Source organism: Leucopleurus acutus (assembly GCF_964270905.1).
Source record: "Leucopleurus acutus genome assembly, chromosome: 13".
NCBI lineage: Eukaryota > Metazoa > Chordata > Mammalia > Artiodactyla > Delphinidae > Leucopleurus > Leucopleurus acutus.
This window is the reverse complement of record NC_139155.1, coordinates 24,907,566-24,935,392: the sequence shown is the minus strand read 5'-3', so window position 1 is coordinate 24,935,392 and position 27,827 is coordinate 24,907,566. Positions and strand designations below refer to the sequence as shown.

At 38.8% G+C, this 27,827-nt stretch overlaps 1 protein-coding gene across 1 annotated transcript in view; it reads right to left on the bottom strand.

Annotated features, from left to right (window-relative positions):
* The window catches only part of DYM (dymeclin), a 375,316-nt gene that overhangs the window by 253,372 nt on the left and 94,117 nt on the right, over positions 1–27,827 (bottom strand). Inside the window, exons 7-8 of the mRNA XM_082853166.1 lie at positions 20,738–20,863; positions 19,148–19,290 (exon numbers count right to left, since the gene is read on the bottom strand). Of these exons, the coding sequence (XP_082709292.1) occupies positions 19,148–19,290; positions 20,738–20,863 (269 nt within the window). The remainder of the gene's footprint in view (positions 1–19,147; positions 19,291–20,737; positions 20,864–27,827) is intronic.

Genomic DNA, 27,827 nt, shown 5'->3' with positions numbered 1-27,827 from the left:
TTGGGATATAACAGGCCTAAATTCAATCTGTTTGCTATAAGGAATAGCATTCTGTGGTTTACAGTGAGTCTGGTCCCAAATTATCTTGCCAGACAGAAGTCTCTCCCACTCTTCAGCCTCATCCACGGAACCCTACATATATATATATATATATATATTTTTTTATATATATATATATATATTTTGCTTGGATTGTGTTTTTGGCTCTACTGCCTTCTGTTCATCTTGGTACCACATCTGCATTTCTTTACATCCCCCTAAGGAACCATCTCTCCCAGGCGTTTTGCCCCTTTTTTTATGGTGAATAAACATTTACTAAATTATCTCTTTGGCAGGCATGCACAGGTTCTTCGATGAATAAATTGTTTTCAATACATTCAAGGTGCCCATAATCTTCTTAAGACAGGCAGGAATGTCTTTATAACACAATGTTCTGAGAGTTTCACAGAGTCCTGTGCAAAGAAAGAGGACTAGCTTTGCTTGGGCATTCCAGGAGAGCTTCCCAAAGAAGGCTGCCTGTAACCTGGGGTGTGAAGGTGAGTGACAGATCTGCAGGAGGAGAAGAGAAGGGCATTTCGGTGCATGGGATGGTATCAGACAAAGCTGGGCAGGGGTGAACCTTCGGTGCACCTGGCGCTCCAGCTGGAGGCTCTGAGTGAGGTAAGGCTGGAAAGAGAGGGCAGATTGTGAGGGGCCTACATGGCGGTGCTTCTGAAGGTCACTCCAACTGCCAATTCTGAAGGACCCCAAACAGACCAAGAATTCAAGTCCTTTCTGGTGATCTTACAAATGAATGACATACAATTCATACATACATACAACCTTCACTTCCAGTTTTACCTAGGATTAATACTAACCTATTAACTCACTAAATCAGTTATGGGATATAGTATTTTCATAAACCTAGAAAAAACTAGAGCTTACAGGAGAGCCTAATAACTAAGTCTCCTATCAAAAAGTCTGACTGCTGTGCAATGCTTGTTTGTGCTGCAAAGCTCCTTGTGCACAAACACGCACGCCGACATACCTATCACAGGTGCCTGGAATTCCGGCAGCTTGGGAGAAGGAAGTTCTGTTAACCATTTTGTTCTGAATTGGTTATGGTCTTCCACTGATACATTTCAAGCTTTTTAAGTTATAAATTTCAGTTAAATTTAGATTCAAAATGAGCAGTTAAGATGATTGTAGATTCTCTAGTTAACCCTACACAATACAACGATGCATAACTATTAAGACCACACTACTAAGAAGATACCCTTTCCCCTACCAGGACACAACCAACCAGCGGGATATAAGGAAGGTTCACGGAGCTCTGAATCCTTCAGTAAGACACCTCCTTTTCAGGTCATGAGGCCAAAAGCCTCACCATGACAAACTGTCCAAAGCTATCACTAGAATTACTACCTACCTTCCCCTAAAGGATCATCAGGGCTAATTATAATTATGCCTTATATCCCTGTTTACCTTGATCAGCAAAGAGAACTAAAGCTGCTACACACCCTGGCCCAGTGCCGCATGATTCAGTGCAGCCCCTAAACTAACACAGTCTCCCATAGCTCTCCCCATCCCCTCTGGAACTCACATATCTCATCAGAAAAAATCCTCAGTATTTTCAAGCTTAACCTCTTTGCCCCTGGTCTAACAGAAACCTGGGTGTCCCCTGAGAACAGTTCTTTCTCTGGAGCCTTTATAAGTGGTAACTTGTTTTTCTCTCTCCACAACCCTTGTACCACAGAGAAGCAGTACAGCTTCCAAACTATTTCTCCTGACACCCCAGTTGCCCTGAAACATCCCATCAGACTATACTACACATCAATGCTTCTTGCTACAGTCATTTATAGACAGCACTGTCACTCCTGGTCATTTTCTAATCATCTGAGCACCTGCTTCACTGTCCACCCCTCCACACTACTCCAGGCCTCATTTTTAAAATATCAACATACTCATCTTCAAGCCACCCAAAAATATGGTCTCTAAGGCCTTGATCTGCTTGTTCACTTCCTCTAACCTACCCCAGCTACCCATTCCCATGGTCATGCCCTGGTTGCACGTTCTCTTTGCTAATAATTGCACTACCACCACAATTTTGAATTCATATATTCCACTCTCTGAATACCACCACTGCCCAGCCTTCCAGACCATTTCCTCTAGTACCCGACTCAAACAATTTTTGACCTGGTTGGCTCTCTCTACCACTTTTTCATTGTCTACCACCAGCCCCTCCTAACCCAGCTAGGATTCAGCGGATCAGCAACAGGATCACTCCCTTGCTTACTCCTTCCCAACTCCCTCACACTCCCGCTTTCCTCCATCATAACTGCCTAGCAAAACTCCAGCCTCGATTAAATCCAATTCTCTAACTACTCCATGTTCCAAAGCAGCTATACATAAGAACAACGTACAACCATTCTGATTGCTTTTAAGTTCATCCCCATAAATTTCAAGTGGGCCCTCAGCTCTGTCCAGCAATCCTATTATGCTTCTCTAGTGTCCCAGGGGAATTAGGCTCCTACAGCTCTCTCTCTTGGTAAACTTCCAACACCAATCCCCAATCTTCATGCTCAGCTGACTCTCAATAGAGTCTATCAGATAACTACCCTGTCTTTCCACTTTAAAATCCACAAACCCACCTGCATCAACATGTACATACTCTGCCTTCACTCCTGTTATAAAGGAATGAAATATCCCTTCTCCAATCTTTATGAATAAGAATTTCTCCATCTGTAATAGAATGTAAGTTCTATGAATGCAGGCATTTAGTAATATTTACAGAATTGGAATGAATCATTCCTACCACAGTATGTAAACATGTTGCACCATTTCCCAGCCAAAAATAAAAAAAATAAAACCTCCCTAGAATCCATGTCCCCTTCCAGTGGCTGCCCTATTTTTCTGCCTGTTCTCTGACTCTCATTCTCCCCTCAACCTACCCTAATTAGTTTCCTAAACACCATTCCACCTAAATGCTTCTTCACAAAGTAACCAACAACTTCCATCTTACCAATTCCAACAGTCATTTCTAAGGCCTCTCCTTAATCAACCTCTCACTTAAATCTGCATAAAGTTGTACATTTAAGATTTTGTACTTTACTGCACCTATGTTATAATTCAAACATCAGAAAACTTCAGTGAAACAATTTCATGGATCAGATACAACTGGGAAGAGAATTAGTGAACTAGAAGGTAAATCTGAAGAACTTATTCAGAGTTCAGAGAGACAAATGAAATTCTAAGAGAGATTAAGAGATACGAAGACTATGAAGATATGACAGAAATTTCAGAAGTAAAAAGAATAGCAGAGGTGATTTCCTGGTGGTCCGGTTGTTAGGACTTGGGGCTTTCACTACCAGGGCCCAGGTTCGATCCCTGGTTGGGGAACCAAGATCCCACAAGCCGCACAGCATGGCAAAAAAAAAAAAAAAAAGAATAGCAGAGATATAACAACAAAATAAAACTGCAGATCACAAAAGCTACCAGAAAGTAGAAATTTAATGATCCCAATCACTACCCCCAAAGTCACAAAACTAGCAGCCTTAAATCCAGGTTTCAGGCTTTTTGCAATATATCACAACACTCAGAGAAGAAACAAAGAAAAATCCAGTTAGCTAAGAAACTCCATTAGGCTCAAATGATACATATGCTATTTCTCCAACAGGTATGCATGAACTTTTGGAGACAATCCATGACGTGCCAGGAACAAGCAAGGTCAGAAAACAAACATGATACTTTTTTCTGGATCACTAATCTTACACTAAGATTTCTAGAAAGTTAATTAAGTCACTGGACTGTCAGGTAATGCCATCTTAATAGTAATAAAACAAACGTGGATATGACTACTGAAGTAGAACTTAAAATGTGCATTAATTTATAAGATAAAATATGAAACCTGAGCATTGCTAAGAGGCTTCTGACAAACTCCTAGATCTTTAAGGTTATGACTCATTTGCCTCAGCTGTTATGGGCTGGCTGAAAAAGCACTGTTAACGGCTCTAATGGTTTTCTCAATAATGTGTAAATTACTATGATTGGCAGAATTCAACAACAACAAAAGATTATTTGTGTAATTCACTGTTTTTGTTGTTGTTTCTTTTACTCTGAACTTAAATGTTGTATTTTGTGAAGAGTATAACAAAAATGCTGGGGGACTGAGGACAAAATCTGGTATGCAGAGAGGGAGAAGTACTAGGTTCTGCCTCATCCCACCGTCTTCTGGTCTCTGTGAGATTATGCTGATAACTCGTACAAATAACCTACCATAGAAAGCTAGTTTATTATATTACTGTCTCGTCTTCATCCACTATACATTATCAACCAAGTATAAGTCAGCATTAGGGTGAGTTACAAGTAACAGACCTGTATTAATTATGGCTTCAACAGAAGTCCAAAAGTAGGTGTAGCAGAGCTTGCCCATTACTCCATGATATTCAAGAGCCAGGCTCCTTTTCTCTTGTTGCTTCACTGTGTACAGTCTCCATTTCTAAATTTACTCATGGTACAATATGGCTAATCCAGCTCCAGCCATCACATTTTCATTCAAGTCAGCAGACAGAGATGAGGACATGCACTTCCTTTGAGAACTCTACCTGCAGGTTTGCCCATACCACTTCTGCTTACATTCCCTTGGCCAAAATATAGATCATATATGGTTGAAAAGAGGACTGAGAAATATAACCTATTCTTGGCATCCATGTAGTCAGCTAAAATGGGGGAGGAGACAAACTAGCAGTCATCATCATGACACATATGAATAAATCCTTTGCAATGTCTCCAAAATATATTCCTTCTACTTGAGATGATGGAACTTGGCCTTAGGTCCCCTGTCTTTAGAGCCCTGTCTTTACCTTTGCTCAGGGAAACAACTGTGCCCAGATAAACCAGTGAGCTTTATGAACAACATGAGAACTGGCAGCAGTATTGGTAGTCTTACCATGACGTCTTCCCTTTGAATACTAGCAACCGGACACCTCAAAACATGCGCTATTAACCACACAGCCAAAAGAAGGAGGTAAGTAATTTTAGCTGCTTTACAGCAAAAATTTGCCTGCTCTCCTGATTTGACCAAGTCAGGAAATGAAATTAACAAAAGTAACAGCTTGGATTTCAACCGCACCTTTCTTGATTAGGGCTCAAACTTTTCAAATACATAGCAATATACTATTTTATTTTCATAACCCTAATAACAAGATAAAACTTGATTATTATTTGCACATTTTAAATGCTTCCTACTTTACTATTTAATTTGCTGTAAGTATATACCTATACATAGGGACAAGCACTGGAAAAAGAATGAAAAAATGGAAACAGTTGATTTGTTACAGTGGTAGAACTATAGCTAATCTTAGTTTTTAAAATTTTCATAACTTCTAGTGCCCCCTGTGCGATAATATTTAAGACTTTATAAACACACACTCACACTCATATGTATACATACAGCATACAGTATGGAGAAAGACAGCCACACATGATTTCTACTAGCTGTGTGACTTTACGAAAATTACATAACCTCTGTAAAATAAGGTCACAGTACTAGTAGCCATTTCCACACCCCTCCCATCTATGATCTTGTAGTGCAGGGGGCTAGAAACCTGCAAACTATATTTTCCAAACTTCTTTGCCTGCTGGCTTCAGATTAGGGCAGAGAATCAGAGACACTGGGTTGGGGGTAGGGTGGGGCGTGAGAACAGAGAAGCCATTTTTCCTCCGGCTTCTGGGGGGATCTCTAGCAGATTCAATCAGGATTCCAACGGCTTCCTGCTTAGGTAGTAAGGCTCCTACTGTGGTGCAGCCAGCAGGTTCTCTTGCAACATATTGTATAAAGATGTTCACTAGGGTGTTATCTGGAATAACAAAACAGTGGAAACCACCAAAATGACTAATCATTTTAACTGATTAAGGTGAATCCATATGATACATGATTAAAATTGTATTTATGAAGAAATATTAATGGCATGGAAAATACAACATAATGTTACATGAACAAGACAGGATTCTTAAAACTATACTTGCCATTAGCATCAGTTAGTGTTGTGACTGCAGAGCATGACAAGGGCGTGAGGGAAATGCAGATCAAATTGTATTATCATTTAAATATCTTTGAGAGTTATGGCCCAGCCAGATAAAAAGAATATGAAAGAAGAGGAAATGTATTCCAGCAGTAAAAACATAGGGAGAAATTTGGCTCAGCCTAAGTGGAGGGCTGCAGACTTTTGCTTACATTACGCATTGCAAAGTTGGCAATATCATCTCAAGGGGACAAACTTTGAAAACTTGATTCGGAAGACAGCAAAAAATAAAAACCCTCTTTTTATGTATGAAGCACAGATACATACAGTACATAAACAGATATACAGTATATTTGTAGTTTTAATTTTCCTTTGGGAGTGGCAGCGGCAATTAAGAAAAAACAGTCTAACAAGGCTCCTGGGACTTCCCTGGTGGTCCAGTGGTTAAGACCCTGTGCTCCCAATGCAGGGGGCCCAGGTTCACTCCCACATGCCACAACTAAAAGAGCCCACGTGCCGCAACTAAAGATCCCACACGCCGTGACTATAGATCCCACACGCTACAACTAAGACCCAGCACAGCCAAATAAACAAATATTTTTTTAAAAAAATATTACAAAAAAACTAAAACTAAAAATAAAAAGGCTCCTTAGGATGAAGAAATGGGGAAACATGTTAAGAAACACCTGCAAACAGAAATCTCCCTGAAGAATAAAGTACATATTGGTGTAACTTGAATGCACGCATGCAGGAGAAGGTTGAAACAAAACCCCATCTGAAGGGCGTGGACCTTCAGTGTCCAGGTATCAGGGGGACAATATAAATGGTTCAGTGTACAGCAGGAGAACCACCATGGATGTATGCAACACCAAGACATAAGAGAATCTAAGTTTGTAAATTATGTCAAAACATTTCAAAGAACCAGAGACCCACTAAATTGAATATACAAGAGGAGGAAGTGTTCTATGTAGGCATTTCAAATGATTAATATGTTGAAAGGATAATATGATTATAAGGCAGGAAGGACAAAAATAAAAGTAATGAACAAGAGCAAGTAAGAAATTAATATAAGACTGCAAACCAAAGGCATCTGAAGAATAAAACTCTTACACACTGCTATCATCCATGGTAAATCGAGGAGGATAGGTAGTTTACTCCTTATCAAATATTATTATACAAATTTATGATAATCATTTCCTTGCTTTTCTTTATAGTTTCAAACACCTACAGACCAAACTCTAAACAATGTAGTTTAGTTTTGCCTGGCTTTTTTGGTGTAGTTTTGCCTACTTTTGAACTTTCATACTGTATATGTTTTCTTTTAACTTGCTTCTTTCACGCCACGTGGTTTTCTAAGAGTCATCAGTTTACATGGGGAGCTGCAGTCCCTTCAGCTGCATATAATGAACATAATACTCTTCATCCATTCCACTCTTGATGGTCATCTGATGTGTTTCCAGTTGGAGACGATTATAAACAATGTTGTTACGAACCTTTTTTCATGTTTTCTTGCACTCAGGTGTGCAGGTTCCTTTAGGATATATACCTAAGAATGGAGCTGCTGGGGTACAGGGTATGTTCATATTCAGTCAATATTTGACTAAATAATGGTCAAATATTTTCCAAAGTAGCTATACCTAATTACACTCTTAGCAGAGTTGTCAGAGTTCCCACTGGTGTACCAACACCTTCTTTCATAATTAAAAATATGACATTCATCTCCAGTGTTAAACCTCTAAAAGTTACTGGCTGCAACTGTACCTACTTTCATATATGTCTGATTTTGAAACAAATTTAATTCACTTTCACTTCATGCAAAATAAGGGTAAAACTACATCTACAGTCTAATAAGCAGCACCTAGCTCCACACAGGACCAGCAGGGTGAATTAAGATATTCGTACCCTATCCTTTGTACATCTCTGGAAAGTATCCCAAGCATCCCAAAGCAACTTACTAGTCTCTTCTCCTGCTTGGCTAACTCCTGTTATGTGTTGTAATAATGTTTATTAACATTGTTTGTTTCTTTAGTCATTTGACATACAGTTTTAGGCTCCATAAATCTACACTCCCATGCAAAAAAATATTGAAGGGTATTTTTATCTAACAGAATTTTATATATATACATATATATATATATATATATATTTTTTTTTTTTTTTTTTTTGCGGTACTCGGGTCTCTCACTGTTGTGGCCTCTCCTGTTGCGGAGCACAGGCTCCGGACGTGCAGGCTCAGCGGCCATGGCTCACAGACCCAGCCGCTCCATGGCATGTGGGATCCTCCCGGACCGGGGCACGAACCCGTGTCCCCTGCATCGGCAGGCGGACTCTCAACCACTGCGCCACCAGGGAAGCCCCAGCAAATCTACTTTAATTGCTTCATTTTTCAAATAAGATTCAGTCCCCAAAATTAGAATTCCATGATTTTAATATTCTTATGTTTAAAATATCTTTAATATTTTAAATTCCACAATAAAATAAATTACGTTAGTGGAGTCTCAGAAACATTAAATCGTCGATGCCAAATAAACAACATTTATAGCAGTCTTAGAAACTTATTCCTAGGATTTCATCTGAAATTGACTGCATTATTCTATTTTCTTCCTGGTGAATATGAATGAATTCATTCCCCAACGATTTGTGGCACAAAAAAAGCTTCAGTCTTCCCCTCAAATCTGTTAAGAAGAAAATGAGACTAGAGGGCTGGCATACTGACTTTCAAAACCATTTCTGGAGGGCTTCCCTGGTGGTGCAGTGGTTGGGAATCCGCCTACCAATGCAGGGGACGTGCGTTCGTGCCTCGGTACGGGAAGATCCCACATGCCGCGGAGCGGCTGGGCCCATGAGCCATGGCCACTGAGCCTGCGCATCCGGAGCCTGTGCTCCACAACGGGAGAGGCCACAACAGTGGGAGGCCCGCGTACCACAAAAAAAAAAAAGAAAAAACACAAACCATTTCTGGAAACTGGTTTAGGAGCTGTTGCCAGCAAATTACAAGGATAAAAGATACACAAGTCAATACTATATTTTGACACTTCCAACGAATATCTTTTAATAAACATTTTTTACAAGTCTAAAATCTGAAATAATGCTTGTTTCAGAGAGCAATTAAAAGTAAAATAACTTATATTATGACCCTACAACTAAATATGGTCAGTTTGTATTGTAGATACTAATCTAAACGCTCACTCTGGGGCTTCCCTGGTGGCACAGTGGTTAAGAATCTGCCTGCCAATGCAAGGGACACGGGTTCAAGCCCTGGTCTCGGAAGATCCCACATGCCATGGAGCAACTAAGCCCGTGGGCCACAACTACTGAACTTGGGCTCTAGAGCCTGCGAGACAGAACTACTGAAGCCTGTGCTCCGCAACAAGAGAAGCCACCGCAATGAGAAGCCCGTGCACCGCAACAAAGTGTAGCCCCCACTTGACGCAACTAAAGAAAGCCCACGCGCAGCAATGAAGACCCAACACAGCCAAAAATAAAGTAAATAAATGCTCACTGTATGCCTGCAAAGAACCATTACAAGTAAACAGTAAACTGAAATTAACTATATTTTAAAAGTCACAAAATGAGTTCAATCCTGAAAATAAAGAAGGGGAGAAAAAAGTCATTCTTTCACCTGGTATATAAAAATCTATCAGATCATTCCAAATAAAAATGAATTGAGAATGTAATTACTGTTTATAAAGCACTTTCTTTCTTTGAAAATTCAAAGTGCTTTAATTAGAAATGCTTTCACAACTATGCCTGTTTCTGAGTGCCACATACTTTTTCGCTTACTGTAGTTGTTCTTTCTCTCAATGAGTCAGCCCAGAAGAAGCCAAAACTGAAGAGAAAAACAACCGTCACGTAAAAAAAAATTACAACTACTTCATACCATACCTATCATAATGAATTCAGTAACTTTCTCAATAACACCAATTGGGAGAAATGAGTTTTAATCTTCAAATTCTACTTTATTAATTTCTCTATTATAGCATTTACCTAAACAAATAATCACTACTTTGGCTTTATAATTTGGCTGGGACACCCACCACTGCAAGCAAAGGAAAAAAAAACATTTTTGATGGCTCATTCAAATGGAAAAGCCATATATCAGAAATTATCGTGTGAAACCTCAGTAGTTGCGATGGAAAGCCCAGCTTGGCAGAACACATTCAGTTAGGCTTGGCTCTTTAAAACGTTAAATACTCAGTTATAATCACATTACAGCTCTGTCTTACGATGAAAAAACACACAAGAAATTTCAAGGTCAATGCTTCCTTTGCTTCATCCTTTTTTTTAGGTATTAGAGGCAATTTAGAAGCTTTAAAATATATTAAAAGACAGGGTCAAAGAAGTAAGGATAGAATCAAAAGAAAAACAATAAATGTTATAACTGTTTTTCCTTCTCACAATATAAATTTTCAACATAACTCTTGTAGTGACTATCTGAAGTCTCTATTATAAATGTGTATACCAAATATCAGATATTTTCGTAATATATTTACATAAAAAATCTGAGTAAACTTGTAAATCATTATAAGGTCACTGCCTTTTTCGTATTTATTTTAAACAAAAGTTATCTTTCAAATACAATTATGTAATATTTGTGACTAACAGTGACCATTTATTATGCACCTACTGGGTACGAGGCTCCTTCTTACACTTTTGCTCATTTCATGCCCTCAGTAGCCCTATAAAGGAAGGTATTACCCTCATTTTGCCTTGAAGAATTTGAGTCACTAAGAGGTTAAATAGCCAAAGAACATCTAGTTAGTAAATGGCAGGACTGGCTTTCAATTCTATGTCTAATACCAACAGCTAGAGTCTGATACTTATGCCTCTTCCATAATACCAAGTTATCAAGATCTAAAGCTAGTCCCTCCCAAAGGACAATACAAGGAATGGCCTCCAAAATCAGAATAGAAAATAACTTGTTTCAATCACAGGATTATTTGGTGGTGGTGGTGGTGGAATCCTTATGCATTCTGGAATGCTTTTCCTTCTTTATTTTTTAAAAAAACATATTAGTGAGGTTGGAATGGGCTGTGAGTGATCTACTTTGGGCAAAACCCTCACCTCCACCACTAAACAGGTTGTAGTTTAAAATAAAGAATGACTGGGGCTAAAAGGTGCCTTAGCTGTGGACATAAAAAAGAGATCAATGGCCTTCCAAACTGAGAATTTCAGTGAGGGGAATTCCAGCATGACCTATTTAATACCTATTACTGACTGAATGTTTGTGTCCCCCAACCCCAAATTCATATATTAAGCCCTAACCCCAATGTGGTGGTAATAGGAGGTAGGGCCTTTTGTAAAGTCATTAGGTTTAGATGCAGTCATGAGGGCGGAGCCCCCATGATGATATTTGTGCCCTTATATGAGGAAAAAGAGACACCATGTAAAGATACTGTGCAACCATCTGCAAGCCAAGAAGAGAGCCCTCACTAAGATCCAAATCTGCCAGCACCTTCATCTTAGACTTCCCAGCCTCCAAAACTGGGAGAAATAAACATCTGCTGTTCGAGCCACCAGTCAACATAAGGCAAATTCTAACAGCTATAAAAGAGGAAATCGAGAGTAACACAATTTAGTGGGGGACTTTAACACCTCACTTGTATCAATGGACAGATCATCCAGACAGAAAATTATTGGGGAAACACAAGCTTTAAAAGACACAATAGACCAGATAGATTTAACTGATATTTTTAGGACATTCCATCCGAAAACAGCAGATTACACTTTCTTCTCAAGTGCACACAGCACATTCTCCAGGATAGATCACATCTTGAGTCACTAATCAAGCCTTGGTAAATTAAAGAAAATTAAAATCATATCAAGCATCTTTTCCGACCACAATGCTATGAGATTAGAAATCAATTACAGGGAACAAAAAACGTAAAAAACACAAAGACGTGGAGGCTAAACAATGCGTTACTAAATAACCAAGAGATCACTGAAGAAATCGAAGAGGAAATCAAAAAATACCTAGAAACAAATGACAACGAAAACACAGCGATCCAAAACTTATGGGATGCAGCAAAAGCAGTTCTAAGAGGGAAGTTTATAGCTATACAAGCCTACCTCAAGAAACAAGAAACATCTCAAATAAACAATCTAACCTTACACCTAAAGGAACTAGAGAAAGAAGAACAAACAAAACCCAAAGTTACTAGAAGGAAAGAAATCATAAAGATCAGAGCAGAAATAAATGAAACAGAAACAAAGAAAATAATAGCAAACATCAATAAAAGTAAAAGCTGGTTCTTTGAGAAGATAAACAAAATTGATAAACCTTTGGCCAGACACATCAAGAAAAAAAGGGAGGACTTCCCTGGTAGCCCAGTGGTTAAGAATCTGCCTGCCAGTGCAGGAGACACGGGTTCGAGACCCGGTCTGGGAAGATTCCACATGCCATGGAGCAACTAAGCCCGAGCACCACAACGACTGAGCCTGCGCTCTAGAGCCTGTGAGCCACAACTACTGAAGCCTTCATGCCACAACTACTGAAGCCCACGTGCCTAGAGCCCGTGCTCTGCAACGAGAGAAGCCACTGCAATGAGAAGCCCGTACACCACAACGAAGAGAAGGCCCCGCTCGCTGCAACTAGAGAAAGCCTGCACGCAGCAACGAAGACCCAGTGCAGCCAAAAATAAATACATTTTAAAAAAAAGAAAAAGAGGGAGAGCACTCAAATCAATAAAATTAGAAATAAAAAAGGAGAAGTTACAACGGACACTGCAGAAATACAAAGCATCATAAGTGACTACTACAAGCAACTCTATGCCAATAAAATGGACAACCTGGAAGAAATGCACAAATTCTTAGAAAGGTATAACCTTCCAAGACTGAACCAGAAGAAATAGAAAATATGAACAGACCAATCACAGTAATGAAATTGACACTGTGATTAAAAATCTTCCAACAAACAAAAGTCCAGGACCAGATGGCTTCACAGGTGAGTTCTATCAAACATTTAGAGGAGAGCTAACACCGATTCTTCTCAAACTCTTCCAAAAATTGCAGAGGAAGGAACACTCCCAAACTCATTCTATGAGGCCACCATCACCCTGATACCAGAACCAGACAAAGATACTACAAAAAAAGAAAATTACAGACCCATATTACTGATAAATATAGATGCAAAAATTCTCAACAAAATACTAGCAAACAGAATCCAACAACACATTAAAAGGATCATACACCACGATCAAGTGGGATTTATCCCAGGGATGCAAGGATTCTTCAATATACGCAAATCAATCAATGTGATACACCATATTAACAAATTGAAGGAGAAAAACGTATGATCAACTCAATAGATGCAGAAAAAGCTTTTGACAAAATTCAACACCTATTTATGATAAAAACTCTCCAGAAAGTGGGCATAGAGGGAAGCTACCTCAACATAATAAAGGCCATATACGACAAACCCACAGCCAACATCATTCTCAATGGTGAAAAACTGAAAGCATTTCCTCTAAGATCAGGAACAAGACAAGGATGTCCACTCTCGCCACTCCTATTCAACATAGTTTTGGAAGTCCTAGCCACGGCAATCAAAGAAGAAAAAGAAATAAAAGGAATACAAATTGGAAAAGAAGAAGTAAAGCTGTCATTGTTTGTGGATGACATGATACTATACATAGAGAATCCTAAAGACACCAGAAAACTACTAGAGCTTATCAATGAATTTGGTACAGTTGTAGGATACAAAATTAATGCACAGAAGTCTCTTGCATTCCTATACACTAACAACGAAAGATCAGAAAGAGAAATTAAGGAAACAATCCCATTCACCACTGCAACAAAAAGAATAAAATACCTAGGAATAAACCTACCTAAAGAGGTAGAAGACCTGTACTCAGAAAACTATGAAACACTGATGAAAGAAACCAAAGATGTCACCAACAGATGGAGAGATGTACCATGTTCTTGGATTGGAAGAATCAACACTGTGAAAATGACTATACTACCCAAAGCAATCTACAGATTCAATGCAATCCCTATCAAATTACAAATGACATTTTTTACAGAAATAGAACCAAAAAATCTTAAAATTTGTATGGAAACACAAAAGACCCAGAATAACCAAAGCAATCTCGAGGGAAAAAAGCGGAGCTGGAAGAATCAGACTCCCTGACTTCAGATTATACTACAAAGCTACAGTAGTCAAGACAACATGGTACTGGAACAGAAACAGAAATATGGATCAATGGAATAGGAGAGAAACCCCAGAGATAAACCCATGCACCTATGGTCAACTAATCTATGACAAAGGAGGCAAGGATATACAATGGAGAAAAGACAGCCTCTTCAATAAGTGTGCTGGGAAAACTGAACAGTTACATGGAAAAAAATGAAATTAGAACACTCCCTAACACCATACACAGAAATAAACTCAGAATGGATTAAAGACCTAAATGTAAGACCGGACATTATAAAACTCTTAGAGGAAAACATAGGAAGAACACTCTTTGACATAAATCACAGCAAGATCTTTTTTGACCCACCTCCTAGAGTAACAGAAAAAAATACGAAAATAAACAAATGGTACCTAAAGAAACTTAAAAGCTTTTGCATACCAAAGGGAACTATAAACAAGATGAAAAGACAACCCTCAGAATGGGAGAAAATATTTGCAAACGAATCAACAGACAAAGGATTAATCTCCAAAATATATAAACAGCTCATGCAGCTCAATATTAAAAAAAACAAACAACCCAATCCAAAAATGGGTAGAAAACCTAAATAGACATTTCTCCAAAGAAGACATACAGATGTCCAAGAGGCACATGAAAAGCTGCTCAACATCACTAATTATTAGAGAAATGCAAATCAAAACTACAGTGAGGTATCACCTCACACCAGCCAGAACGGGCATCATCAGAAAATCTACAATCAACAAATGCTGGAGAGGGTGTGGAGAAAAGGGAACCCTCTTGCACTGTTGGTGGGAATGTAAATTGATACAGCCACTATGGAGAACAGCATGGCGATTCCTTAAAAAACTAAAAATAAAACTATCATACGACCCAGCAATCCCACTACTGGGCATATACACTGAGAAAACTATAATTCAAAAAGATACATGCACCCCAATGTTCACTGCAGCACTATTTACAATAACCAGGTCATGGAAGCAACTTAAATGCCTATTGACAGACAAATGGACAAAGAAGATGTGGTACATATATACAATGGAATATTACTCAGCCATAAAAATGAACGAAGTTGGGCCATTTGTAGAGACATGGACGGACCTAGAGACTGACATACAGAGTGAAGTAAGTCAGAAAGAGAAAAACAAATATCTTATATTAACACATATATGTGGAATCTAGAAAAATGGTACAGATGAACTAGTTTGCCAGGCAGAAATAGAGACACAGATGTAGAGAACAAAAGTATGCACTCAAATGGGGGAAAGTGGCGGGGGTGCGGGTGGTGGGATGAATTGGGCGATTGGGATTGACATGCATACACTAATATGTATAAAACAGATAACTAATAAGAACCTGCTGTATAAAAAAATAAATTAAAAAAAAAACAATTCTGATAAACTGGACCTCATCAGTAAGAGTAATAAGAAGAGAAAGCAAGATAATACTGAAGGAGAGTGTCAGTTAAACCCATTAGAGCTGCCTCAAAACAATGTAATCCCCAACAGTTAACAGAATTGGCTCAACTATCTGCCATGATGGGCCCACAGCAGAACAGATGCAAGCACAGGAAAGGGACCCGCACCACAAAGTGATGCAGAAATGGACCAGCTTTTTCAGAACCATCTAGAATGCTTACTGAAAATATGTATGACCAGGCCGCACTTCATATCTAATGGCTTAGAAATTCCAAGGTGTAAGCACAAGCACATGTTGGTGGGAATGTAAATTGCTACAGCCACTATGCAGAACAGTACGGAGGTTGCTTAGAGAACTAAAAATAGAGCTACCATATGATTCTGCAATCCCACTACTGGGCATATATCCAGAAAAGATGAAAGCTCTAATTCATAACATCATAAGATACACGCACACCAATGTTCAAAGCAGCACCATTTACAAAAGCCAAGACATGGAAGCAACCTTAGTGTCCATCAACAGATGAATGGATAAAGAAGATGTGAGATATATATATATATATATATATGTGTGTGTGTGTGTACACACACACACACATATACACATATAAATATATACATACATACACACACAAATATACACAGACAATGGAATATTACTCAGCCATAAAAAGAATGAAATAGGACTTCCCTGGTGGTGCAGTGGTTAGAAATCTGCCTGCCAGTGCAGGGGACACGGGTTCAAGCTCTTGTCCAGGAAGATCCTATGTGCCACAGAGCAACTAAGCTCATGTGCCACAACTACTGAGCCTGCATTCTAAAGCCCGTGAGCCACAGCTACTGAGCCTGTGTGCCACAACTACTGAAGCCCACGCTCCTAGAGCCTGTGCTCCCCAACAAGAGAAGCCACCACAATGAGAAGCCCGTGCACCGCAATGAAGAACAGCCCCCACACCGTGATGAAGAGTAGCCCCCGCTCGCTGCAACTAGAGATAGCCTGTGCGCAGCAACGAAGACCCAATGCAGCCAGAAAGAAAAAAGAAAAACGAAAATACATTAATTAATTGATTTTAAAAAAAGAATGAAAATACCATTTCCAGCAACATGGATGGATGTAGAGATTATCATACTAAGTGAAGTCAGACAGAGAAGGACAAATATCATATGATATCATTTATATGTGGAATCTAAAAAAATGATACAAATGAACTTATTTACAAAACAGAAAGAGACTCACAGACATAGAAAACAAGCTTATAGTTAGCAAAGGCGATGGGGGGAGATAAATTAGGAGTTTAGGATTAACATATACACACACTATATAAATGTGTAAACAAGGACCTACTGTGTAGCACAGGGAACTATACTCAATTATCTTGTAATATATTCTAAAAAGAATATATATATATGAATAACAGAATCACCCTGCTGTACATCTCAAACTAACACAACATTGTAAATTAAATAACTATACTTCAATGTTTTTAACAAAAGTTAAAAAAAAAGAGATATCCCCTTTTAGGAAATACACATTCAAGTATTTAGGGGTAAAGGGTCATGATGTATATAACTTATTCTCAAAAATGGTTAAAAAAAATGTGTGAGTGTGTGTGTGTGTATGTGTAGATTTGGGGGGGAGGAATACAAATACAATACAAATGGGATAAAATGTTAACAATAAATCAGCCTCGTTAAAGGTATATAATTTGGGGGATTTTTTTAGTTTTGGTATTTTTATATATGTGTGAACTTATTTCCAAATAAAAAGCTCTCTCAAAAGAGGAGGAGAGGGGCTTCCCTGGTGGCACAGTGGTTGAGAGTCCGCCTGCCAATGCAAGGGACCCGGGTTCGGGCCCCGGTCCAGGAAGATCCCACACGCCACGGAGCGGCTGGGCCCGTGAGCCATGGCCGCTGAGCCTGCGCGTCGGAGCCTGTGCTCCGCAACGGGAGAGGCTACAGCAGTGAGAGGCCCACGTACCGCAAAAAAAAAAAAAATCATGTGGAAATAGTGTCAGAGATCATGTATTCCAACCGTGATCGACATCTGGTAGACAAAGAAACTGGGAGCTAAGAAAAGGAACTTCCTTCCAATACGCAGAGTAGATCTAAAGTTAGCAAGTCAAGTTTTTTGGCAGCCGGTACTGATGACACCACACACCATACTGGACTTCTTTATGATGACACGTAACTGCAAGAAAAATCAAGAACTACACACAAGTCTGTATTTTTAAAAACTGTGAAGCACTGCCACTGTTTTGAAGAAAGCTGGTAATGAACTTCTACTACCTCCTCCAAAAAAAATGTCCAACCGTATTGGAGAACGGGAAAATACTCAGCTTTTGAATACTTACACCAGTTTAATGACTGAAAAAAGGAAACACTAATGGATTAATCAAGCCTTCCCACAGGACACCCGATTCCCACAGGCACACAGGATTCCTGTGCTGCCTTCAGAGGCCGAACATGAGCAAGCCTTGTACAGCCCCCTCATCGGAAACAATGAGGGCAATGGGAGGGGTGACTCGGAGAATGAACCTCTGCAGGTCTGGTGGTCTAGGGAGCATACTCAGCACCAAAGACAGAGCCATGAGTGATGACAAATGTAATTCAACTCATAATATTGAAAGAAATCAAAGGAAGGCAAACCTAGAACAGAGGTCTTCTCATCCAAAGAGGTTCCTGAGACTCCTCATCCCATAAATTATCACACAGTACTCCGTTTTCCTAACAAACTGACGCCCCTGCCTGAGTGTGGAGAGCACGTCCCAGCCTAATTCAGCTATGGAACTCAGCTCCATTTAAAATTCCTTCAGACAGCTGAACTCTGCACTATGTAATTAAGCAGACCGTATACTGTTTCTTTAGTAAGAGCACCCAGGCAGACCTTACAACTGCCAAAGTGCCAGTCTAGTTTTGTTTCTCCTTCAGAACAAAGCACAAGTTCAGTTGACGTAACCTCACATGACCCAGGTCCTCTTGTATTTCTGGTCTCTTTAGGTCTAAACGCTGTGAAGTAGAAATGAGGCTTTACTGGATGGTGGGAAAGGACTTTGTTCAGTTAATGAAATTTGCTTCCAATCTGATAAAACTCACATTTGTGCCACTTCAGAATTTATTACAAGACTCTTGAAAATGTGCTAATTTGTCACCGAACAAATGAAACACTGAGTATAATAAGAAAACTACACCTAATTAGTCACGTAAAATCCTAACCAAGAAAGCCCCTAAAATAGAATAATTTCCTCATAAAACACAAGCAGTAAAAAGTTCCCAAGAGCATGACTGTATTTATATTGTACAGCTAGAATGCATGCAATATTCATATTTATAAATATTCTTCTTGAAAAATGTCCTCTTATAGGTAAACAATCTATTCATGATTTGCATATATTTCCTTGTATAAAAATCAGTGCACCAAATGGAAAAAATATTTTAAATTGTTTCCAATATTTCACATTTAACCAGCTGCACAGATGCAATATAACAGTTAGTAGCGGCAGCCAACTGAACAGAATTTCTTATGACTAACTGGACAAAACCTACGTATAACAAAGACCTGACAAAATCTGGTAAGACTTACTTGCTACTCCTGATGCCAGTCCGTACAGCAGCCCTCCCGCATCTGACTGCTGAGGGAAAACGTGTGCTCCTGGAGGAGGCGGCTTTTCTTGCCTGATGAAGTTATACAACAAGGTCTTTACAAGTTTGCTGGTATATGGGAGGCTACACAAAAAGAAAAAAGAAGAAAATAAACTCAGATTTGGGGGAGTCAACTGACTTTGTATCGTGATAAATATAACCTATATAATCTACCGACATAAAAGGGATTAGCACAATTCAAAGAAATCTGGCACTGTGACAACAGTGAAGACCATGGGCTTTGAGATCAGACTTGAGGCTTAAATCTGGCTTTCCTCTTACTATGCTGTATGTCATTCATCAAATCGCTTCAACTCCTAAGCTTCAGTTACCTTGTTTGTAATCTGTATAACAGGTGAAATATTATAAATTCAGTGTATAATACAGTACTTGGCACTTGAAGGGAGGTAGTAACACAGAGTCAGTAGGAAAACGCAAGAATTTAAAAGTATGGAAATTGACTTGAATACTATATTTGACTTAACCCAATATATCCAAAATATTCAACATATAATCAATATAATAATTGTTAAATATCTTACATTGTTTAAAATAAAAGTATGAAGTTATTCAATCTATGCATACATATAAAAAACATATCCATATATATACAGATTTCTTTTAATGTTAATACCCTTTGCTTTTAAGTAAAAGAATGAGAGGAGAAGGCAGAGAAAACAGGTTAAAAGGGATATGTGTCCACAAATTGGTGATAAATCAATTCCTGCAATCTGGAGAAAACTTTTGAATAGACTCTTCAGCCAACGCTTAAGGCCTTTTATCCCTATTATCAGTGATTTTCAAATATGTTCTAAAAGAGCTCTAAAGGATTCTGTGAATGTGCCACAAGTATAATCAAGGTAGCAAGAGGGATGTGAAAAGACAAAGGTGCTTCTCTCTCTCTCTCTCTCTCTCTCCCTCCCTCTCTCTCTCTCTCTCTGTGTGTGTGTGTGTGTGGGTGTGTGTGTGTTTAATATTTATCTACTCCCGTCCCTACCCACCAGGAGACTGTAAGCTTCTGCTCTGCTCAGGAGCACAGCTCCACATCCTAACACATGCCTGGCACATGGTTAGCACACAATAAACATTTGTTGACTACATGAAAGTAGGAACAGTCAGTTAAGTGGCTGCTGGGGAAGTCCAAACACACGGTGATGGGGCATCCACTGCAGCAGTCGTTTCAATGGGACTGGTGGGAAGGGGAAGATACAAATAATTTCAATGAACAAATATGACTGGATGAATGCTTAGACATAGAGAATGATGCAGAAGGAAGAAAACATGGCTTCAAAGTTTCAACTCTACAAAGAAACCACTAGAGAAGGTAATGAAGCTAGGGGATGAAAGGGGCAGGGAGGATGGATAGTTTAGACAGGAAAGCAGATCCTTATGTGTTGGGTTTGAAGTTCTGACAGAACAACCAGAGGAAACGTCTGGTTGGAGATATGGAACAACACTAAGGAAAGAGGACAAGACGAGAACTATAGATTAATTCAATAAAAAACTTGACAAATTTAAAATAGAAACATACCATCGACCTCGCATCAAATACTTGTGACTGATGCTCTGTCGCAAAACTTCCTTGTGGAAGAGTTGGCAGGAAAGGAAGACCACCATTGTTGACACAGCTTCTACTGATATTTCATATGTAATATCTCTGGAAAAATAGGAAACAAATCAGAATAATGATCACTTTGGAAGATTAAGATATTGCTCTTTTCTAAATAAACTATACATTTAAAAACTCAAATCAAAATATTCAATATGCTTCCGGATTATTAAAAAATACTAGTATGTTTAAAATAAAAATTAAGTCAAACAAAAATATGAAACCCTTCCTTGTCATTAGTTCTTGTACTTGGGCCAAATATCCCATTACTTTCCTATTTTCCCAGGTCCCATCTACTAATGAATGACAAGTATCAATACATTAGTGTATAATGGAAACAGTTACCAGCAGTGTTCTACTTCAAAGGTCCACTCTAAAGCCCTTATGTTCATTCCCTGTTTAGTTATAACACAGAAACAAATATTCAGATTGTAAAACTGAAAAGAAGTCACAGGGTAGGGAAGACAACAGTGTCTTTTTGAGTTGATAACAACTTTACAGTGAGAACTATGGTATACCCTAGATCTTCTATCTCTAAGTGTCTACTTTCTCAAGGCCAAGTCTGCCTGTTCAGCAAAATATGAACAGTAAACAAATTGTTCCTGTTTTATTAAGCGTATTTCTTTTATGAAGGACTACCATTGTCCTCCGAAGATCATTAATCCCTTTTAGAAACAAATCTTAGAACAAATAAAAAGGAAACAAAATTTTGGCTGAGCACGAACAGGAACAAATGCATCAAGAAATCTTCAATTATTGCAAAAGTTTAAACACAATTATCATGGGGAACAGTAACATGTTAGCCCAGGAAAGTGAAAATCTCAACAGCACAACAAAAAGAGTAATAGCTCCAAAAGAATATCAGCTATTTTTACAGATCTGAAATATTCATGGAAAGCCCAAAGAAAAATACTGAACACCTACTTAAATGAAGCTCATCAAACAAATTAAAGAGGACTTGATTCTAGAAATGGAGACGCTTACCAGATTTTAAAGTTCTAATTCTACCAGATGTTTACAGAGTGATTTTGCTGATGAAATATCTTTTAAAAGCAAAGTATACAAAACAAAACACAAGAGACCCGTGCAAATGATCTTATTATGTAACGAATAAATCTCATTTCTACTCAGAAATCTGACTAATACTGTAGAACAATTCTCTTTCCTGAAATTTCCATAATAATTGTTGTAAAATATTAACCACATAAAAGGCATATCTTACATTTGTACTTATTTCTTGAATTGAATGAAAAACAACCCTGATGTGTTGTATCAGGATTCATTAATTCTTCAATAATGATGATTTGGGTGCTCAAAACCCAAAGGATTTTGAATCACAATCATCATTTATTCATACAGCCTATGCCTGTCAGGAATCCATACTCTGTAGTCAATTTGCTAGGCTTTTCAGTTGCGTCAGGGCTTAAAGCCAAATCCTGAAGAACAAGTATCTTGCCACAGTACATGCTATCTAGGTAGGTGACTACCTCCAGTACACTTGTTAATGCATTTAGTCATTGCATCAATAATAATTAAAAAAAAAACAGCAGTGGTTTACAATTTAACATCTTACACTAGGTTTCTGATCCAGGAAGAAACTGCTTTAATTCGTTTAAACTAAAAAACTATGGGGCTTCCCTGGTGGCGCAGTGGTTGAAAGTCCGCCTGCCGATGCAGGGGACACGGGTTTGTGCCCCGGTCCGGGAAGATCCCACATGCCGCGGAGTGGCTAGGCCCATGAGCCATGGCCACTGAGCCTGCGCGTCCAGAGCCTGTGCTCCGCAACGGGAGAGGCCACAACAGTGAGAGGCCCGCGTACCGCAAAAAAAACCTTAAAACTATGACTATTAATAAATACTACGTCTGACAACTTTAATGAAAGAATGTAGATTTAGAACAGAGGGCTGTTCTCCTTCAAAATAAATTGGACCAAACAACATCACAAATGGGAGAACATCACAAATGGGAGGGATCTTTATTGCTCTGATTTTGACTGGAACTAACTAGGACTTCCTGAACAGTCATCAGCATAGTGTGCCAGGCATACATAACTCAGAACAGCAAAAAGGAAGAAATATGTTGAGGCCATATAATACACGATCATAATACAAAAGGAATACTCTTTGCAACAAAAATGTAAAGGGAATTTCATGAAAAAAGGATCCAGGATGCTGTTGACTGACTTAGAGAATATCTTCTATTCATTTTGCTGGCCAGCATCCACTTACTAGTATTAAAACATTAGTAAAGGGCAAACAGGATGATCTGAATGGAATGACTAAATACCATGAAGATAATTCTACACAAATTAATCTTAATCACAACCAAAACTCTCATTGAGTTTTTTTCAGAAACTTCATAAATTGACATTTTTATGAAAGAATAAACATATAGCCAAGTCAATCTTGAAACTGAAAAGTGAAGAGAGGGACTTCCTTTACCAGATATCAAGCCATGTTACACAGCTGTGGCAATAAAAACGGTATGGTATTTGCAAGCACACACAAAAAAATTAGACAAACCAATGGAACTCAACTGAGAACTGAAACACAGGTCAAACCTGTGTTTCTATGGAAACATACAATAAAACGGATTTATAAATCAATGGAGAACAGATTGTACAGAAGATGGTGCTGGGAAAAACTGGCTTATTTCATAAAGAAAAATAATGATGGCTCCCTATCTTACAACATATTCAAAGACCGACTACAGAAGAATTAAAGACCTACATTCACTTGGATGTGAATGGCAACACTAAAATTAATAGAAGAAAATGTACAATGATAAGTTTGTAACATAAGCACAAGAAGGGACTTCTTAAATAAAAGCCTAAGAGCACAAAGCATAAAGTAAATAAATAAAAGCGTTTAATTACATCAAAATTAAAGATTATTGCTCAACAAATGAAACCCTGAACAAAGTTAACTGGCAGATGATAAAATGGAAGAAGAACAAAGAACTAATATCTAGAATATTACAAGCAACTCCCGCAAAAAGCCAAGAAAAAGCCAAGAACTTCACTAGGAAAAAAAAGAGCAAAAGATAAAAAACAGTCTGTTTAAAACAGTGTAATATCCCTTGATGTCCTAGAAAATGTAAAGTATTGGCAGGTACATAATGATATATAAACCCTCATGTACTGCTGATAGTAATATTAACCAACACAGCTATTTTAGAGAATTTATAACCCAGTATATGTATATGCCAAAGAAAAATTCACAGAAATATGTCTGAGGACTGTGGTAAGCAAACCTCCAAAATGACCCTCAATAATCCCTGCTTCCTGCTATTCATGTCCTTGTGTAATTGCCTCCCCTTGAGTGTAGGATGGACCTAGAGACTTGCTTAGAAGAGAATACAGTAAAAGTGAAAGCATGCCACTTCTGAGAGGAGACTGGCTTACAAAACAACCGTGGCTTGTGTTGGGCACCTGCTCTTGCTCTTCTGTTTGCTTTCTCCAAGGGAAGCCAGCTGCCTTGTTGTGAGCTGACATACAGAGAAGTACACCTTGCAAAGGACTATGGAAGGCCTCCAGTCAACAGCCAGTAAGGAACTGAGTCCAACAGCCCTAGAGAAATTGAATCCTGCCAACAGCCAAGTGAGAAGTCCAGGAAGCAGGTCCTTCCTAGTTGACCCTTCATATGAGACCACAGCCCCAGCCATAAGATCAACTACAACCTCATGAGACACTTGAGTCAGAGGCACCAAGCTACACAGTACCCTGATTCCTGATACTAAAAAACTGTGAAACAACGTTTTGTTTTGTTTTTATTGAAGTATAGTTGATTTACAACGTTGTGTTAATTTCTGCTGTACAGAAAAGTGATTCAGTTATACATATATATTCTTTTTTATATCCTTTTCCATTATGGTTTATCACAGGATACTGAATAGAGTTCCCTGTGCTATCCAGTAGGACCTTGTCGTTTATCCATTCTATATATAGTAGTTTGCATCTGCTAACCCCAAACTCCAACTCCATCCCTCCCCCAAACCCCATGCCTTTAGGAACCACATATCTGTTCTTTATGTCTGTGAGTCTGTTTCTGTCTTATAGATAAGTTCATTTGTGTCCTATTTTAGATTTTGCATATAAGTGATACCATATGGTATTGAAACAATGTTGTTTTAAACTTCTAAATTTTAGAGTAGCTTATTGTTCAGTAATAGATAAATAATATAAAGACATTCATTATTCATGGTGTTGCAAAGTTGGAGGCACCCCAAGTGTCCAGCACTGAGGAATTGGATAAGTAAAATGTTGTGGATGTACACAATGGAGCAGTTTTAACAGCAATAGACTAGGTGTTCATTTAGCATCACAGGTAACTCTTAAAAACAATTCTGAGGGCTTCCCTGGTGGCACAGTGGTTAAGAATCCGCCTGCCAATGCAGGGGACACGGGTTCAAGCCCTGGCCTGGGAAGATCCCACATGCCGCGGAGCAACTAAGCCCATGCACCACAGCTACTGAGCCTGCGCTCTAGAGCCCACGAGCCACAACTACTGAGCCTGCGAGCCACAACTACTGAAGCCCATGAGCCTAGAGCCCATGCTCCGCAACAAGATAAGCCACCGCAATGAGAACCCCATGCACCGCAATGAAGAGTAGCCCCCGCTCGCCACAACTAGAGAAAAGCGCGTGTGCAGCATCGAAGACCCAATACAGCCAAAAATAAACAAAACAAACAAACAAAAAAAACAATTCTGAGAGGAAAAAGCAAAAAACAATGAGTTCTATAACACAATTCTATTTTTATATATTAAAAATACATGTACACTATAGCTGATTCACTTTGTTATAAAGCAGAAACTAACACACCATTGTAAAGCAAATATACTCCAATAAAGATGTTAAAAAAAGAGAAAAATACATGTACACATAAGTATAACATCTTGTACTCAGACATATACATAAAAAATGCATGCATTAAACATAGTAAAATGGCTGTTTATGGGAAAGAAAAGGAGTAATGAATGGGGATAAATGGGAATAAGTAAATGGATTAATATTAAATGGAGGGGGAGATGGGCCTTACACAAACCAACGATGATAGTGACCCTTGAACTGAAGAATGTGACTGACTCAACCCTATGCCTGATGTGTCCAAAATCAGGGATTGTGGAATGAAGGGAGGCATAAGAGGTTGGAGGACATATTGAAGTGGGAGAATGCTCAGATTAATCCCAGAAACAAAAAATACCAGCAATAAATTATCCAGTTAGGACATTATAAGGACCACCATTAAAATAATGACAATGGCAACGGAAAAGAGCAGTAAGACTTGAATGACGCTTAACAAAATAAAACTAATAGCACTCAGTGACAGATTGGATGCTTAAAGAGGGTGAGAAAGACTAAGACTAATCAAGAAAGACCAAGGTTTCTAGATTTAGAACCCAGAGAAGGTGACGTTATCAACCTAAATCAAGAACACAGGAAATGGAAAAATCACTTTACATGTATTATCTATCGATGTTCTTCATTCACAGATTCCATGTTTGTGAATTTACCTACTCACTAAAATTTACTTATAACCCCAAAACAATTTTCTGCAGCACTTTTGCAAGTTGAAATGATCTAAGTAATTTTCTAACTCGCACCAAAGGAATCCTAGGCAAAATTTCATGACAAAAAAATAGCTAACGATTGCAAATGAACTCACAGATGATAAAGTTACTTTGTTAAAGATGATAAAATTAAAGTCTGCACTTTTCTAATGTCAGCGGGGAAAGGGAAATAACTACATAGCAAAGCTTCATATAAACCTGACTATCCAGATATGATATGATGTCTAGAATTTTCTTAAATATAATCTGAGAAGTAGGGGAGGGTAGCTGTGGATGGGGTATAATTGAAATAAAAGTGGCCATGAGTTGTTAATTACTAAAGCTAAGTCATAAGCATATGGGAGTTCATTAGTCTCTCTACATTTATATGCTTAAAATTTTACATAAGATTAAAAATATAAAATTAAAAATTGACTGCACAACTGTAGACCAGAGTTTGGTGAAGATAGGGACCTCTCTTATTCCTAGCTCCCACCACATTTCCTGGCAAATAGTAAGCACTTAACAGATATTATTTGGAGTGAATGAATCATCCAAAATTCTATATTTAACAAATTTAATTTGCTAAAGTTAGCTGCTTTGAGAAGTTGGGTATGTTTCAATAGTTTTTACATTGTTGTCATTAGCAAATCACCACAAACTTAGTGGCCTAAAACAGCACAAATTTATTATCATGCAGTTCTGTAGCTGCAGTACAGGTTTCACGGTGTTAAAATCAAGGTGTCAGCAAGCTGCTTTCCACTCCAGAGGCTCTGGGGAAGAATCCATTTCCTGCTCACTTGGGTTATTGGCAGGATTTAGTTTCTCATGACTCTAGGATCCAAGTCCCCATTTTCTTTTTTTTTTGCGGTACATGGGCCTCTCACTGTTGTGGCCTCTCCTGTTGCGGAGCACAGGCTCCGGACGCGCAGGCCCAGCGGCCATGGCTCACGGGCCCAGCCGCTCCACGGCATGTGGGATCTTCCCGGACCGGGGCACGAACCCGTGTCCCCTGCATCGGCACCAGGGAAGCCCTAAGTCCCCATTTTCTTGCTGGCAGTAAGATGAGGGCACTTCCAAGGCTCTACAGGTCGCCTCATTCTTTGACTCAAGGATCCTTTTCCTCCATCTTCAAAGCCATTAGTGGCTTTGAATGACTCATGCTGCATCTCTCTGACCCACCCTTCTGGTTTCCTCTTCTACCTTTAAGGACTCATGTGATTAGACTGTCCTCTTTTATCCTAGTAGGCCCAATCTCCCCTCAAAAAGCCCTTAACTTTAACCACATCTACAGAATCCTTTTGACACGTGAGGGTATCTATTCACCAGCTTTCCAGGGATTAGGAAGTGGACATCCTTGGGCTGGAGAGGACATTATTCTGCCTACCACTAGCAGCTAGTAAGAATTAGACCCTAATTTCAATAAGAACGAAAAACCTCCCTACCAGCCAACATGAAAATAT